The following is a 17,449-nucleotide window of genomic DNA, read 5'->3' on the forward strand; positions in this document are numbered from 1 at the left end:
CCTAGTCTGGAGCTATTGGTCTTTTTCTAATTGTAGACTGTTTTGTCCTTACCTTGTAGTCTTGGCTGCTTTTCCGTTATTGCAGAGTCAATCCTTAACCCCTGACAAAGCAATCCCACTTGTAGGCCTTGTATTTGCCCAAGTTGCCTTTTTTCCATGAGGCTCTTTTGTTAGAAACAGTCCTGGGCTAACTTCAGCCACTGCTAAGCTGGCTGGAAAAGGGAAGGCAGGCAGCCTTCTCATTCTGCTTTCTCATGTTACTGCCCGAATCCCTCTCCCCTTTCCCGGGGTCTGCTGTACCCACCCAAGAACTGCATTTCAGCTGTCAAAAACTGCAATAGATCCACACTGCAGAATTATTTGTTCATGCTTAAGAGCTGTGTATTTGTTCAGGGCTTGTAAACACTGTCGTAAGGAATTTGACAGCAGTGAAAAATGAATTTCAGTTGCTGGTGCTGAGGGGAATATAACTAGCTTGAATTCTGCCTGCGGGCTTGGCTGCAGCCTGTCAATGCCCACCTCTGCTGAGGAGTAAATCCAGCTTGAACTATTATTGCTTGTGTCTGTGGTTGCTGGGACAGTTTGGGCACAGCTTTGTGAAGCTGTGGTGACAGACTGTCAAACTGAGGAGGATATGGAAAGCAGGGTTTAGTTTACCTTCTGTAGTAGTTATTGTATCATGAATTGCATCCTAAGTCTTTCTCCAAGAGCTTGCAATCTGATGGTATCTTACCAGCTGAAACAGCTTATGACTAACCAGAAATGGTTTCTTTGCAGGCTGCAGGAACAGTTGTGTTCCTGTGATCAGCACAACCATTTGAGGTGTGAAAGGATACTAGCGATAAAATGGGATTTGAATTACACTCTGCTTCTGGAGTATGGATATGTTATAAAGAAAGGTTGAATAGACAGAGGCCTTCTATGCTTTTGCTCCTTAAGGTGTAAAAGCTCTGTTCCTCTGTTATGATTTCCATATGCCTGAGAGGAACAGGAGTAGCAGAGTACAGATGCTGTGGACTTGCATGAAACACCAAAAAGAATTACCTAACCTGGTCAGGTTCATTTCAGGAAGCTGCAGTCCTGGCCATTGTGTTATGCTTTCAACACTTCTCATGGATTTAACCTGTTAAATGATGTTTAAAGTCATTTGGAGCTGCAGAATAGGCAGGTCAGTGATCTGCAGGTTTGGGTTCTGTTGTCATGGGCCTGATCTTTCTCTTCAGGAGAATATGAAAGGGGTTTAGAGAAGCAAAGAGCAGGCAGCACATGGGGAAAGAGGATGCTGTACAAAGCCTTTCTTTCCAATCTAAGTAACTTGTAACTTACCTACTTTCAGAAGTTCTGGACTTGAACCTTCAGAATGGCTTAGAAACCAGGATGTTGGTTAGATTAAAAACACAAGGGAAAAGACTTCTTTGCATAGCACTTAGTTCAGAGCTCTGACACCTTCATGTTCTGAGAGCAAGCTGAATCGAAGTTCTTCAGTCGAGAGCACTTAGACAGCCAGGGAAGATGGCTCCCTGAACTTGGCCTTGCTTGAAGTGAAAGCTGGGCTGCAGTGAGCTTGATGGCTTCAGCTATTTTACCCTGTTTCTCATTTACGGTGGGGAAAAAAACCCCATTATTCCTTTTAAGGCAGCCCTATTTCAAGTGAATTTGCTACTGTGTGAAGTGGAAATAGACTTCCCAGCATTAATAGCCTTGGATGCACTGGGAAGTGGAAGACTTTCAAGGATTTATTTCTATTTTTTCTTCACTTGCTTTGCAGTGAGATTGAAAAGAACTGAAGTTTGTAGTAGGTGATGCCCTTTTTCAAGAACAGGAGAGCTTCTAAGTGTTTTCGCTATCAGGAAGATGTACAAAATACTGTGAAAGCCCCAAACAGCAGCCTCACGTGCTGTGTTACACCTCTCTGAATAAGTATCTTGTGTCTTTGTTAATGGACTTCTGTGTTTGGGGCTGGGTGAAAGTGCAAGTGCAAGTGGAGGTCCAAAGCTTATCCAACCATCAAAATACACCTAAATTTAAAACTGGCCTTTTAGTGCAGTGTTGTTTCCAAGAATAAGTCCTGCAGGGGCGTATGACTCCTAGCAATGGAGCTGCAAATGTGTTTAATGTTGCTGTGAATATTGCACAATTATATGTAGAATCTCCTGCTGTATTAAAAGCACCGTAATTTTCTCACTAAAGGAATGCAGGCCTGGCTGTTGCTTTTACTTGATGTTGTTGAACTCTTGTGACATTATGCATGGCTTTTGTTGAAAGACCTTGTGTGGTCGGGAACAAAACACAAATGAACTTGCAGGTGATTTTTATTGTGGTTGCAGTAACAGGCTGGAGCATCTTTTTATGCGTATGTAATCGGGAGGCGTAATTATACAGTGGTTTTCTGTATAGTAAGTCCTTTTAGTAATTCTCTTCACAAGCAATTGCTGCTGTTCAAAGGTCTGTATGCTGTTTTCAGCAGAGCACAAGTCCCGAATAGGACTTTAATAGTAACTCTCCTTTATAATGAAACACGCAAATATTAACAGTGCAAAGAGTACAAGTTCTGCTATGCAGTGACTTTTCCTGTGTCATCTAGACCATTGCTAGAGGTTCAAGGATACAAACTCCTCCTTTGCTCTGATGCTTGGGAAATGTGATGCTGCGGTGACTGACTTGTAGCAAGGAGAATCTGAGGAGAGGATGTTGCTTGCAACAGGCAAGAAACATGACTTCATTCAAGCGCTGCCGCTGCTGTGTTACAGCCAGGCTTTAATGGAATCAGACGTTCCCATTAAATTAATAGGTTTTACATGGAGCCCATCAACTAACATTTAATTTGCTTCAGTAAGAAGTCAGGGCATGTGGGATCAAAATGGTCTGTGCTTGCGATTGTCTGGAAGAATCCCTCTATTAGAGCATCTTAAAAATGCTCACTTAAACAAGAGGTAGTATTTGTGAATAAGCAAATTAATGCAATCTAAGATTTAATATAGTGCAAAACTAAGCCTGGACAGGAAAATGATCTCTTAAGCAAGGATTTAAAAGCAGAGAGAATGGATTCTACAGTTTTGTTCGCTTAACAAAACAAACGTTTCATAGAGTTTTTTAAATGAAATTCATCTTGCATGGTCTGGTTCTTTTAAGCTAATGAAAACATGCAGACAGTCATTTGTATTTACATTCCCACACTGCCATTGCAGTCCCAGGAATGGTTTAGTAAGATTGCAGATGCAGGTTCTTCTCTCAATTAAGAAATACCATTGCAAATGGTTCAAGAGAGACTGATGCTGCAGCAGAACTTCAGTATCGTGAAGGTTTCTCTATATCTTTGCTTAGAAAGGTTGGCCCAGGTGATCCTTGAGGTCCCTTCCACCCTGGTGTTCTTTGATTCTCTGATGACATCTGTCCAGCAAGTCTCGAACAGGATGCTTTCTTATCCCAAACTATCACAGTGTGTAGCTCTCAAACAGCACACCCTGCCCAGGTTTTCTGTTTTGGCACATCACAGGAATAGGCTGTGCATCCTTTTGTGTGGGAATCCAAGTTGGTACATCTGGGCCGTTAAGTCAATTCCAATGAAATCAGTGTATAATAACCAGAGTTATACTGTAATGTTGATAGTTATTATCTAGGTGTTGGAGACGGGATTAGTGGGCATGTTACTACAGACCCACAGTGAGAGGCAGTGTGTTAAGAACTGTGAGTAATGCAAAGCGATTAAATCGGTTAGGCTTGTGCATGTTAAGTGTTAAATCTCATGCCAGCACTGGCTGGCTTTGCCATTTAGGGTTCCTGTAAACAATGTATGGGCGTCAGAACGATCCCAACATGCACAAAGAACAAGCAGTGCTGCCGCAAAGGAGCGGGAGCACAAAGATGTGTCTCTAACCTGTGATGGCAGAGCACAAGCCCTCCCGGGCAGCGCTGGACATGTCATTACTTGGCCCTGCCATAGCATGAGTGTGTTATTCCACCTTCTTGCAGGTGTGGTACATCAGAGAAGGCATCTTAGATGCTTCGTGTCCAACAGATGAGCAAGGCTGGGTGCATCTCACGCCAAAAGTGAAATAGTGGTGTTTTAGCATGCAAGAAGAAACGGTTACAGTGTTCTCTGAAGTAGCAGTGATGGCTGGTCTGTTCAGTGGGTTTGTTTTCAGGAATTGCTGTCAATAATTCTGTGGGCATTTTATAGCCATTGTTCAAACTAACACTTTAGTTTCCTGTTGCAAATTTAAGCACTCCAGAGCTATTAGGTTTTCCTTTTGCTGCTGCTCTTGTCCCCATAAACTGGTGGGAAGATGCTCCAGCTTCAGAGTTGGTGCCTGAGAGAAGGGCAGGGGAGAAGCTTGGGCACTGTAAATGTTTTCTGTTGTTCTGTTTGGTGGTTTTTTCTCTGTATGACTGTACAAAACCCCAGGAAGAAGGATCTTGTCTTCCTAAAGAGCTTTTCTTATGGAAAAATGATTTTGTCATTCAGTGTTACTTGAGGAATATTTGCTTCCTTGAGGGGGGGATATTTTTTTATGAAAGAAATAATGCAGTTGATACCATCAGGCATCATTAACTATCAACTGCTCTACTTATGCCTTTCTGCCTTGAGCAAAAACATACTTAAACCAGCGTGTTTATGCCTGGCATATTTTGTAAGCATGTTTTGTTGTCTAAGGAGTACCATACTCCCACCTAAAAATCCTGGGGTTTAAAGAAAACTACTGAACAATATTTGGAAAGAAAACTTCTCTAAAACGAACTTTCTTTTCCAAAGAGGTTTTGTGAATTCCTGCAGTGGGCACTTCTCTTCACTGGTCAGTATTCCTGAACTTCTCTTGACACAGGGAAAGGAGAAAGGAAGGTACTTGTGTTCATTGCTGCAGGTATTCAGGGAGTTGGAAAGTGGCTCGAAGCTTGTTGTGTAAACAAGCTTAGTTTAATTTCATGAATATTAGGCTTGAAAACTTAGAGAAGCTTTTAAGTGACATTATCCAGCTCCTGGGATGTCTTCATGGGCTTGCTTGGGTGCAGGAACTGATGTTGGTGTGGGTGAACTGGTAGCTACTCTTCCAGTTTCAAAGGAAACACACAAGTTTGCGGTGTGACTCAGCTTTACAAGAACACTGCTTTAAGCTGTGTTAATCCCAGCTGACTATTCATGTGTTTTGTTTGTCTAATATCCCTGTAATGTAGCTATTCCCGTTAAAGAAAGCCAGCAGCCTTTGTTCTCCTCTAAGCTATGTAAGACACGACTGCAGAAGTAGTTTGGGGCCTGAAGCTGCAATGACTGAATGCTGCTGGAATGTAATGTGTCACATCTGGTAAAAGGGGAATAGATCCATAGCTTCTAAAATCCATTTATTTGGGGGGTGGGTAGGTGGTGGTTGGAACTAAAACATCCTTGGAAGAAGGGACAGAAGGAAAAAAGCTTGGATAGATTTCAAATCTATATTACTGGTGTTTTTAAAGAAATAACTGAAAGTAAAATAAGAAACAGAATTCTGGTAGATTTAGATGCCAACGTGGGTCAGAAAATAGATTTTTGGGATGCAATCGATGCATCTGAGCCAAGAAATCAGTGTATTTGAGAGCAGCAGGAGCAGCTGGCTGGGTAATACCCTGCAGCAAATATGTGAAAACTGCTGGGTTTTTAGCCTACAGTGTGTGCAGCCGTTTCCCTTCTGGGATTACAGTCCCCATTGTGCTGCTGCTCCCATGCTTATCCAGCCCAGGAGTTACCTGCTCGCTCTGCTTTGTGCTGCAGAAGTGATAATCAGGTGGTGCTTCCCTCTTCCTTGGGATGAGGGGAGTGCCAGGCTCTGGTCCCTCTCATGGAGATGCATGCAGCGTGCCATCACTGGTTCTGTTTGCTAGGAAGTAGGAGGCACCCGCAGCCTGCTGGGATTAAGACTTGTGGAACAGCATCTTCTGCTTTTGGATGGTAACTGAAGAGAAAAATATTGACTAGTATAAATGACCAGGAGACTAATTTAGTGTGTTGAATATTAAAGACGTCAGAGCCACAGTTATCATCTTCTCAGTGGCACGCTGACTCCTCACTGCTGCATTTGCTGGAGTGTGTAGTAAGTAGCATAGCTGCCAAGGTTCCATTTAAAGCTCTGTGTGTTACAGTAAATACAGGATGATCATATGAATGAGCAATCTTTCTATTATCTCACTTCCTTGGAAGTTGAAATGGAGAATTAATCCTCTGCTCCGTTGTCATCCTCTACCTTCCTGTCCGTTTCCTTCCGCTCTTCATTACAAATAGTCTCCTGGGGTTTACATGTGAGGAGAAAGTACGATTGGCATTTTTAGCTGTTAAATGAGGTTAATCAGCTTGGTGGTGGGTGGGAGAAATGTGCTCTGAGGTTCAGAATGAGGACCCTTATGTTAGTCCAGTGTAAATTTCTTTGTTAGGCGTGAACTTTTTGGTTAAAAATTACCTGCTTGCTTTATTGTTCCTATAATGAGGAACACAGGAATTGTGGGGAGGGTATGTATGTGTGTAAAAAAAGGCAATCCTTTTCCTCTTGAAGACATCATAAGTACGATGGAAGGGAATTAGGGCTGTAAATCACTGTGCTGCAGAATGGCACAAAGGAAAAAGAAATGGAACTCCTGGAATTTCTGCAGGATGAGGAAGGTCTGGGTCTGAGCAGACTCTGAGATGTGTAATTCTGGCAGCAGCCCAGGATGGCTGGACTGCTGGGGAGGAATGCTAATCCTTTTCCCTAGCTTTTGGCAGAGGCTGTAAAAACACGCAGTTATGTTTTTCCCTCTGCAGAATGCACGGTGCGCTGTGAGGATGCAAATCGTAGAGCGGGCAGAGCTGGGTGCAGGCAGGAGTCCTCATTGCAACAGTTCAGACCTGGAGAAGCAGCATATCAATTTTTGCAGTGTCTGCTTGACTTCCAGCCCTAAATGACAGCCTGGTGGCAGAGAGACCAGGAGGAATGATTAAAGCCTTGCAACACTCCTCCTGTAACAGAAGGAGCCCATCTTCCAGATTGCAGATCCATTTGCTTTAATTTCACCTTGCTGACTTTAATATTAAAATCTGGGTAACAGATTTTAATATCCAGTTACTATTTTTATAGAAATATGTGTAATTAGTAGGGAAAAAACCAAATAGGAAATACAAATATGAACTAAAACATTTGATGACAAATGCAAATTTCAACCTAAATATTTTCCTTTGCTTGGCAATAAATTGTTGCTGCTAAGAAGATGCACAACAAGGCTTCCTGCATAAATCAAACTGTGTGACAGAATCCACATGCCATGATGTTGGAGATTCTTGCCCCACAATAGCAGGAAGAAGCAGATGTAGGCAGCATGTCATCCTGGCACTGTGCTCTTCTGAGCTGCTGCATTAAGACGTAACCCCTTCAGGTGCCTGTGGTTGCTCCTGAAGACTGCAAACTGCAATGGCACCGAGCCTGCCTGCATCCTTCCTGCTGAAATGGTCCCCCCTGGCTTCCATTTCAGATGGGATTAAATTTGCACTTGGAATGTGGAGATGTATCGAGTGGCATAGTGATTACGTATGCGTCAAACCAGCTGCCTCAGTGGGAATCTCCTGCAATCTACCCATCACTAGGTTCCTTTGTGGATTTGAAAATAGGATGAAACGATGCATTTTGGCAGATTTAACCTTGCATTTTTAAGAATCCTTTGATTTAATAGGTTTCTGGGCTGTGGTTTTCCATTTTCAGTTAGGCTATAAAAAGTGTTGAAGTGACAACAGAAACTACCATGATGGTACTCAGAGATTATATTCACAAGACTGTTTTTCATCATGTGGTATCCTAAATTTCTCTTCCAGGGGTGTAATTCCTGTTGTTATAATAGCCTGGGCAAGTCTCATGTGGCACCACTGCCCATTCAAAAAGAAGGACACATGTTTTACTTCCTCTCTCCTCCCCAGACTCAAACCATGTCAGTGTGTATGAATGGGTATCATCATGTTTTCAAGAGTTTAGCTTTTGAGTTACAAATAGTGCTTTTTGCTCCTTAAAGGGTTTTGATGCTGAAAAAGGGGAACTGCTGGATATTTATGCACTTAATCCAATAAGGAACTCAAATACAATGATGCTCATAGTATGAGGTTTAATTGCACAGTGTGTAATTCCTTTTCTTCTGCCCATTCAGTACTGCAGCAGAGCCAGTGTGTGTTCCCTGCATTCAAGGATGCTTCTCTGAGTACTCCTTGCAGCGATAGTGCTGGGAAATAATTGAGGCATGTAGGTTATTGAGGATTTTGATATCAAAGGCACATTAAGGTATGAATTGATTGGACTGAACAGATGAATAGTACGGCTGCTGATTCACATAACTTACCTTCGTGCATTGAAAATGGCCTACTTTATTTGCAACCAAATATTGCATAGGAGAGCAGGAAGAGTAGCGATCCCAATGGAAGTAGATTTAGCTTTTAGTCTCCTACAGACTTAATGTTCCTGTTCTAAGGGTGTACAAGTGTGAGGGACCATCTGCTTTGCATTTCAAGTAACTGTCATCATCCTACAGCTATCAGAAGACTTGTGATTTTGAGGGGGGAAAATCAGTTAACACTTTGCCTGCAAATCTTGTCTTTCAGATGGGAAGAGGAATTCACAAGAAGAATGAGTCTGGAATCTATGGTAGAAACCTTACGAGAGGTAAGCTTTGAATAGTATGTACTGAAAAGTACAGGTTTTCTCTGTGCCTTTTATTATGCTGGTAATAACTTGAATTTGTCTTTTAAAATCTTCCAGCTAGAGCAACTGACTGCATTGCTCTGTGCTAGAGAATAGTGTTAATGTTTGGAAGCTGAAGCAGGGAGGTGCTGAAGTCCCTGACAAAGTGGAAGTCTGGGGGTGGTGACAAGCCTTATCAGCCCTGTTCAGGTTAAGTGAGGAAGCATATATTGACCTGTTAGCCCTTAATTCTTTGTGTGCTTTCTCTTGCAGGAGGCGCAGGAAGCCGAAGCTCTCCAGGAGGAGTTAAATGAAAAGATTGAGAGACTGAAAGCAGAACTTGTGGTCTTTAAGGGTCTGATGAGTGATGTAAGTACACTGGAGAGCAGAGTGGCCAACTCCCACTGCCTTTGTGAAATGTGTGTGTCATGCAAATGGCTTCATTCATAAAAAGGTTATGGTCTTAGCGAGTGCTGCTTTGTAGTTAGCATTTATGGCTGCCTTTATGATCTAATGCATCAGACAGATCACCCTGCCCCCTGCTTCCTGTCTGGTCTGTGTAGAGATGCATTAACTTTGCTGCTTAGCCCATAACCTGGACTCTTCCCTCCCTTCCCTGTTCTCCACAGCTGGCAGTGCCGGCATTCACATCTGCAGCCATGGCACGAATGTTGGAGAACTCACAGGTCAGGGTGAAGGACTCATCACTGAGCTAACAGTGATGCTAGTTATATAGTCATCACATACTGCTAACAGGAGGGATTCTGCTCTGAGTCACATGAGAGTCATGTTCAAAAAGGGATTTCTATGTATTTCCCAACTCCCTTTAGGAAAGCTCTGAATTGATTAACCGAGTATCACTGGTTCAAGTATCTGGCTTTGTTTCCAGTGCTTCTTCGACCTAATTGTTTTGGTAAAAGACTTGTGTCTCATTAGATCCTGACTTCACTTCAAGGCTGGGGATCTTTTAGGCTGTGACTGGATAATTTGACTGGTTTTGGTTGGAAAGGACCTTAAAGCTCATCGAGTTCCAACCTCCTGCCATGGGCAGGGACACTTTCCACTAGACCAGGTTGCTTCAAGCCCTGTCCAACCTGGCCTTGAACACTTAAGCATACTGAGAGCATGTACGCATGCAGGTGTCTAGAAAGATAAGCCAAGTGAACATTAAGTAAGGTGCTGTTCTCTGTAAGACTGAAGTAGTGCAGATGCCAGTTGTCTAATGAATATGTCCTATTATGCTTATTTATTCAGTAATTTTGCATAGAACTGCTTCCTTCTGACTTTATATAAACTTGCAGAACCTGCTCCCTGGTGTCACATACATTCTCTCAGGGCCACTAGATCTGTTCGTGTGAAATTTGGCAATTAGCTGTCTCTTCTTTTAGTGTTTAATCAAGGACAGGCATGCTTGGTTGGAGGCAGTGTGAAAGGGAGAAACTCCTTAGGGCTGCATCACTGTCATGACATTTTCACTGAGGAAGAAATGTTGCTCCATGTGTATGGAAAGGGTGGTGGTGAAGGCAAACATCCTCCTCAACTTGAGAGCAAGTGTGCTTTGGGCTTTGCAGACCCTGTAAGGGAGAAGAGAGCATAAGGAAAGCAGTGAGAAGGCTTGTTTTGAATCTCGCTGTCTAAATATTTAGAGCAGAGAAATGCAAGATGTTGGCATGTGGCTCTTGCCTTCCTGTGGGTAAGAATTGCTGGTACCTGTCAACTAAGAGAGTGTTTAAGAGTGTCTCATTGTTTAGAGATTTCTTCTTCTCAGTGTGGTTGTAAACCAGAGATCTCTAGCTTGTCCAAAGGTGGTTGGCAGGGGCTGGAGAAGAACTCTTCTAATAGTTTAAACCCAAAACCAAACTAAACCAACCAAACAAAAAACCTAACCCCAAAGTTTTCTTCTTGGAAAAGGGATTTGGTATTTAAGAATGCTCTGCAGAGTGTTTCTGCTTTTCTGGTCACAGAGGAAGCATTGCCTGGCCATTGAAGTGGTACTTTCTGGCAGAGTAAGTCTTGTCTAGGCTGGAAAATATGCTTTTTGCTTTAATGTTTCTTCATAAGGAGCCAGATGTACTGTCTAAGTGGGAGTATCTCCTATAAATGATGTTTATAATTACTGCCCAGAGTGAAGCAAGACAAGATATTTCTCAAATAGAATTTTTGCTAGGCTGGAAGCCAGGTTAATGCCACGGGGAGTGTTTTGTGTGTCACAAGTTTCCATGGATCTCTTTAGATCCAGTCTTGAGTTCGTGTTTTCATGTGTAACCTGGAGCCTGTTTTAAAAGCAACTTCCCCTTGCAGGCACAGTTTCCCTGTCTGAAAGGAGGGGAACTGTTGGATACTGCCCAGGTCTTAGATTTTATTTTGTAATGCCTAATCTCAACAGGGTTTTTCTTCTCCATTTTTAAAGCTTTATTGTCCCATACAATTTGCCTGTTGCCACATCTAGCAGTTGTTTTGGGGTGGGGATAGGTTTTTCAGTGGCAGAACACTCTGGAGCTTTATTGGACTCAGATATGAATGTTATTTGTTAGCTGTCTAGTCCATTTAGATTGTCCATGTACTGCCTTTCCCGGAGAACAAGATGTAATATTGTTTAAGAGTGGTATGCCCTGGGGTTAGAGAGATACTGAGGGGTATCTCTTCTTTCCTGAACTGTATAATAATAGAGGATAATCACTACTGTCCTTCCTGCAGCCCATGACAGACCTGGACACAAAGATTCAAGAAAAGGCCATGAAGGTGGACATGGACATCTGTCGACGAATCGATATCACAGCCAAGCTGTGTGATGTAGCGCAGCAGCGCAACTCTGAAGACGTTTCCAAGATATTCCAGGTGATTAGGCCATGAATTTTCCATAGGGTAGGGCAAAGAGTGAGGGGACAAGAGGGAGCAACGTTGAGGAGTGTGGTCCAGGTCATTTGCCTTCTCCTGACATTTCTCTGTGCAGACACATTTTCTTCTTTCTCAGTCTTGGAGTGTAGCTCTCTTCTGCTGTAGTACTTAGAGCACAACATTTAGAGAGTTTAAAATAAGAAGCCTCAGGATGACCTTTAAGACACACTCTTAGTCTGATGCTAGTCTACAAGGAATGCAGGGAAAAAAAGCATTACAGGGTGTAGGTTTGTATAAATGGCTTCCTCACATTTGTTCCCTTCACAAGTGAGGGGTTTTAAGCTTTTACAACTGTCATCTGAATGTTCTTATTTCTGGCTCAACCTCCGAGGCCAGAAATAACGCTTCTGTGATGGTGAGCTATGACTGCTTTGAACTAGAAACTCCCCTTGCTTTCATTGACCTAATGTGGCTCCTGGGTGCTAGTAGGAAAGTGATTTAATTTGCTCCAAAAGCAAGCAGTTACAGCTCTGTGTGGAGCAAACCTGTAACTCCTGATGCAGCTGGTCTTCTGTCCCAGCTGCAGTTTCAATTGTGATTAATCCAGCTTCCTTCTACTTTGATCCAAGTGTGTCTTGTTCAGTCTTTCAATAAGTCTGATGCTGTTCTCCATATAGTGATGCCATATAGTGTGCTAAATGCTGTACAAAACCATTGTGAAAGATCCTTGTGGTCTCTACGGGTTGTGCTTCCTGGCTATAGTGAACTTGCCTAAATGTTTGATGGATTTTTTTTCTTTTTCCCTGTTGTATCCCAAAAGACTCAGATTTCCTTATGGAAGGCAATTATTTTTCTAGCATGTTGAGCCATTGCATTGTGCTAGTGGTTCCCTCTTGTCTTTGAGTAGAATTGCCATATCTTTCTGCTCAAAGGTAACTGCAGAGCACACTTCTTGTCAAGCATGCAGTGGTTACAGTGATCATTGTGGAGAACAATACCAGTAAGGGATGGTTTATATGCTGAGTAGAGGAAAACCTGGAGTAGGTTAGGAGTGGACTCTGTGTTTGTGACTCTGTGGCACCATCTGTGAATCTCTTTCCTGTTCACAGTCCTCAGATGAAGAAGTGATCCTCTGCACCCTTTGCAGGGGCATCCCTTGAGTTCTCTGTATGTTTCTGAACTTCATTTCTTTGAGGTTGTCCAGGCATTTTCATGGTTCAGTTTAACCCTTCTTCTGTCAACCTGAAGATTAGCAGTCTGCCTCTGCTGCTGGGGTGGGAATGACCCTGAATCAAGGCTATCTAGCAAGGCTTCCTGTCTGCTCTTTTGTAGTAGTTCAATCCTGTGGTGGTGGCAGGAGAGAGGGAGAGTTCTGTCATTGCTCTCAAGCCTGCTGCCTGGGCACTCCTGCCAGCTTGTGCTTTTCCCTGTATCATTCTAACCTCTGCACGTTCTCTGGTCGATCACAGACCAATGCCAGTGAGCAGATGAACATCTGTAGAGCGCTGGCAGCCTGCAGCTTGCTTTGCTCTTCCCTGTCCTGAACTGCTTCCTTGTGCTCTGTGTTCACCACTCATTAACAGATGCAATTCCTGTCTTGAATACAAGCAAGCCCTGAATTGCCTGGGACCTGATGAACAGTTATATCTGCTCAAACCTAATGCCTCTCCTTCTTTATTTCTGCCCCTCATGGTGCAGCACCTCAGTTGAACCTTCTAGTGACTGCTCTTCTCTCCAATTAAGGTGGCTTCCAAGAAGAAAGAACGCAAGCTCACATCTGATGATGACCTCTCTGAACAGGATGGAGACAATAGCAGGTTCTCTGATGATGAGGTCAGCTGCTCCCTGAACATCACAGATGAAATGAAGCGTATGTTTAATCAGCTGTGAGTATCATGGACAACGTGGGGAAAGCTTGTTCTGAAATGCAGACTGAGTCCCAGAACACGTGAGCTGCCACATGCTTGAGGGTTTTCTGGAAATTCAAATAAAACGAACTGATTTTTGTTTCTCCCTTAAGTAGGGGGAACCATACAGAATATAAAAAATTACAAACATCTACTTCTGCTATAAGCTATTATCATAGAATGGTTTGGGTTGAAGGGACCTTAAAGCTCACCCAGTTCCAACCCCCTGCCACGGGCAGGGACACCTTCCACTAGAGCAGGTTGCTCCAAGCCCCTGTGTCCAACCTGGCCTTGAACACTGCCAGGGATGGGGCAGCCACAGCTTCTCTGGGCACCGTGTGCCAGCGCCTCAGCACCCTCACAGTGAAAATTTCTTCCTTATACAGCCTAAATCTCCCCTGTTTAAGTTTGAACCCATCACCCATTGTCGTATTACTACAGGCCACCTTCAGATACTGGAAGGCTGCTATGATGTCTCCAGGCTGAACAGCCCCAATGTTCTCAGCCTGTCTCCATACAGGAGGTGCTCCAGCCCCTGCTCATCCTCGTGGCCTCCTCTGGACTTGCTCCAACGGCTCCATGTCCTTCTTGTGTTGGGGACACCAGAACTGTATGCAGTATTCCAATGCAGTACTGTTATAACAGTAGCAAACCAAGAAATATGCAACACCATAAAAAAAAGTACAAAACTTGACTCTATTCTGCATATTTGGCTGAAAATTAGATTCTAGAGTTTTGGAAAGAGCCTCGCTGCTGCTTGGGCTGGATGGAATTTGGCAAGGTCACTGAAAGCTCAGTTCAAAGTGGATACAAACTTCTCTAGTATTTTGCATGATTCTTCAGTGGAGCTGTAGGCAAATGGTAGTGGTGGGTCTGTCCAGAAGATCAGTTCTAGCAGTTGTAAGTCTTGCTGCAGAATCTGATCTCCCCAACTGGAAGGAGTGGCGTTTATTTTGCCTAAAGACTCCAAAATTGGACTCTTCGGAAGTTTGTAGCACTCGAGAAGAGACTCTCTGCACCTTGGTGGCACACAAAGCAGTGCAGGAAGCTGGCTGGTGCTGTGTCCTGCTGTTCTCTTCTCCTGTTCTAGAAATGATGGAGGTGGCCACAGCCTGGTGAGGCTTTTGAGGGTCTCTGCTGTTTTCTTTTGGCAGAGAATATCCCCAGCAAGCACTGTAGGTCTGACTTCCCCAGCATTGAATAGCAGTGATTTCTGCCAACTCCTGCAGTGACTGCAGAAGGAAGAATTCCCAGTGCTTTCCCACACAATGTAGGACAGTATTTCATACGTAGGAGTCCAAGAAATTTTCCAGGAAGCACTAACTCCTCTTCTGTCATCAGCTCTTCCCTAAAGTTCTGTTTTCATGGAATGTCTGTCTTTCTACCTGAATTTCACATCCAGGAGGGCATGTTTCTTGCAAAAGTCATAGGTAACTCCTCTTGTTAGGATTCTTGGTTTAGATATCTTTAGGCCTTAATAATATGCAGTGTAATAAATAGATTTTTGACTTCTCTATAGCTAAAACTCAGTGTGACAGCAGAGAGTGTGTAGGTGTTAGAAAAGCAAGAGGCTAAAATTTAGCTACAAGGTTGGTACTGCATTTAGCTTTTAGTTTTATTCCTAAACCTGTCCTGTGATACCTGGTTTTTATTGGTGCTGCTAATGAAGTTCTTATCTCCTGGTCCTATTACACATGGCACAAAGCACTGCAGGACTCTTGTCGATACGTTCAAATTGGGTTGATCTAGAACAGTGTTCGTGGCTTATTGGGGATGGTACATTTCTAAGGATGTCTGGGTTTGGTGTCTTTGTGAAGTAGAAAATACACAGCTGAAGAGCTTCTGTCATTCACAGGAACAAAGCAACTTGCATTTTATCTGTAACAAACTTATTCTTTAAGTGTCTAGTAGTAAAAAGTCAATGCAGTCAGCTTTGAAGAGTGTGTGTCTGAAGTAAGCAGCAGCCAGAACTGGAGCCTTTGTGCTCTCCAACAAGGATAGCTCTTGCAAAAAGGAACTGATGTGAAAAAGTTGCAAAAGGCATGATTCTGTCTGTCCAAGTTTATAGGGGTTTTTGGTTTAATGACTTTTTAAAGTCATGCTGAGTCCAGGCAAATAGCCTGTCTCTTGCCAAGCTCTTCGGCGTCCTGAAGACAGTATTGGCCTCTGCTTCCGGACTGAGATGTTATCTGCTTAAAAGGAAGTGAGCTCAAGCAATAAAAATGCATCAGTCTGAAATGAGCAGGCTGCTTCTGGGAGCAAATTCAGGTTTTTGTCAGGCCTCCTTAGCAAGGACAAGAAGCAGCTACTGGTGTTCTGCTCTGCTGCTGTTCAAACCAAAAGGGACTCTGTGCCTTCTAAAACTTTCCTTTATTACACAACAGAACATACTAAAGGGACTTACTTAACCAAATAACAAGGTTAAAGGCCACTCTTGCCACTGTTTGTTCTCAGTCTTAAGTGGCTGTAGTAGTATCTTTGTTGTTCAAGTCAACAGTGGGTATTTCTGCTCACCTGCATGTTGCTTTGGGGCTTCAGTTTTTCATCATTGTTACTTTTGGAAATCATGTGTTTTAAGTGCTGCAGGGGAAATGTTGGCTGAACTTCAACATGCAAAGCAGCAGGGAGTCTTCTGGTGGTTGTTTCTTGTAAAACTCCTCACACTGTGTTTGGGCTCATTTTCCCATGTATAAAAAGAATAGTTTCAAACATTTTTGTGGTTTTGCAAACAGGGGAAACTAATGTGCAGCACCATCTGGAGGACAGAGCTAGGACTGTGGACTGGCATTGGGGATACTAACAAGGAGCTTTTATTCTGCTTGGGGGTGGCAAAGAGCCCAGGAGTGAGGGACCTGGTCAGTGGCAAAGCCTGTTTGTAAAACCCGGGAGGATTTTCAGCTGCTGCATTGTTTCCCTCCCTCAGTTCTCATAGCCCCTTTTTTCATGATTAATTAGAGAATGATTAATTAGAGGAGTGGTGCTGGAGTAGTTTTCACTAATGCTTTTTCTGTTCCCTTAACAGTCGTGAGACATTCGATTTTGATGACGACTGTGATAGTTTAACATGGGAGGAGAATGAGGAAACGTTGCTGCTCTGGGAAGACTTCACAAACTGCAATCCTTCCATTGACCTCCAAGGAGAGGTGAGTTTATTTCCCTGCTTTTCTCAAACTGTTTTCTGCAGAAACTGTACCCCTCAGCTGCTCTTGCAGCCATCTGAGCCTTTGGATATTAGACTGAAGATCTAGTTTGCCACACAAACTTGCTTTGATTTAAAAATCTTTTTAGTGCATTCTCTCTGGTTGCTTCTCAATCTGCGCAATCAGTTTATTTGTCAAACTTCATTTCTTCTGCTCCTTCAAACTGAGTGTTTAAAAGTACCAAGTGAGTGTCAAAAGATCCAATGTGTCTGGCTGTTACAGGAGCATCACATCATCTGTCACACTAAACAGTCGTTTATCTTGAGCCATGTATCTTCTACACAGCATCTCTGCAGATTATCATTCACATTTTAATTGTCAAAATAGTACATGTAGCACACACGATGGCACGGTTTACTGGGGAGGAAAATAAACTCAGGATGGCCTGTAGAAGGTGTTAAAGCATGTATATCCCATCACAAACAAAGAAGCTGTGGCTGCAAGACTGCGTAAGGCCCCAGGGATCTTCCAAAGCCATGAATCTTGTGCTTCCATCTTCTTAGTCAATAGGATTCTCCTGGCGTTGGTGGATAATAAACAGCTTGCTTTTAATCCTTAAGATCCCACACTAAATAAGCTAATGGCTGCATGCTGCCTCATTCGGTGGCTCCTGAGCCTTTTTAAACAAGCCTAAAGAGTGATTGAAATGCCAAGGTCAGGCTTTGTGCGGGTAGTCTTTAAATGCAATGCTATTATTTCATTACTGAGCAGCACAACAGCAGTAGGTAAGAAATAATCCTGCCTCCTTCCATCAGCGCTGTAGTGTAAAGATGCTGAGGCAGCAGTCTCCTGAATATTGTCTTGTGTTGACTGCCAGGAGTGTGTTAATGTTACGTCTTCCCGT

General features: G+C 43.2%; 1 protein-coding gene across 1 annotated transcript in view; it reads left to right on the plus strand.

Moving 5' to 3' along the window:
- Positions 1-17,449, plus strand: part of IFFO2 (intermediate filament family orphan 2) — a 43,661-nt gene that overhangs the window by 17,117 nt on the left and 9,095 nt on the right. The window contains exons 2-6 of the mRNA XM_030507624.1: positions 8,582-8,642; positions 8,934-9,029; positions 11,358-11,498; positions 13,242-13,384; positions 16,428-16,548. Coding sequence (XP_030363484.1) covers positions 8,582-8,642; positions 8,934-9,029; positions 11,358-11,498; positions 13,242-13,384; positions 16,428-16,548 — 562 coding nt within the window. The remainder of the gene's footprint in view (positions 1-8,581; positions 8,643-8,933; positions 9,030-11,357; positions 11,499-13,241; positions 13,385-16,427; positions 16,549-17,449) is intronic.

The sequence above is a fragment of the Strigops habroptila genome, chromosome 16 (genome assembly GCF_004027225.2).
Source record: "Strigops habroptila isolate Jane chromosome 16, bStrHab1.2.pri, whole genome shotgun sequence".
Classification (NCBI taxonomy): domain Eukaryota; kingdom Metazoa; phylum Chordata; class Aves; order Psittaciformes; family Psittacidae; genus Strigops; species Strigops habroptila.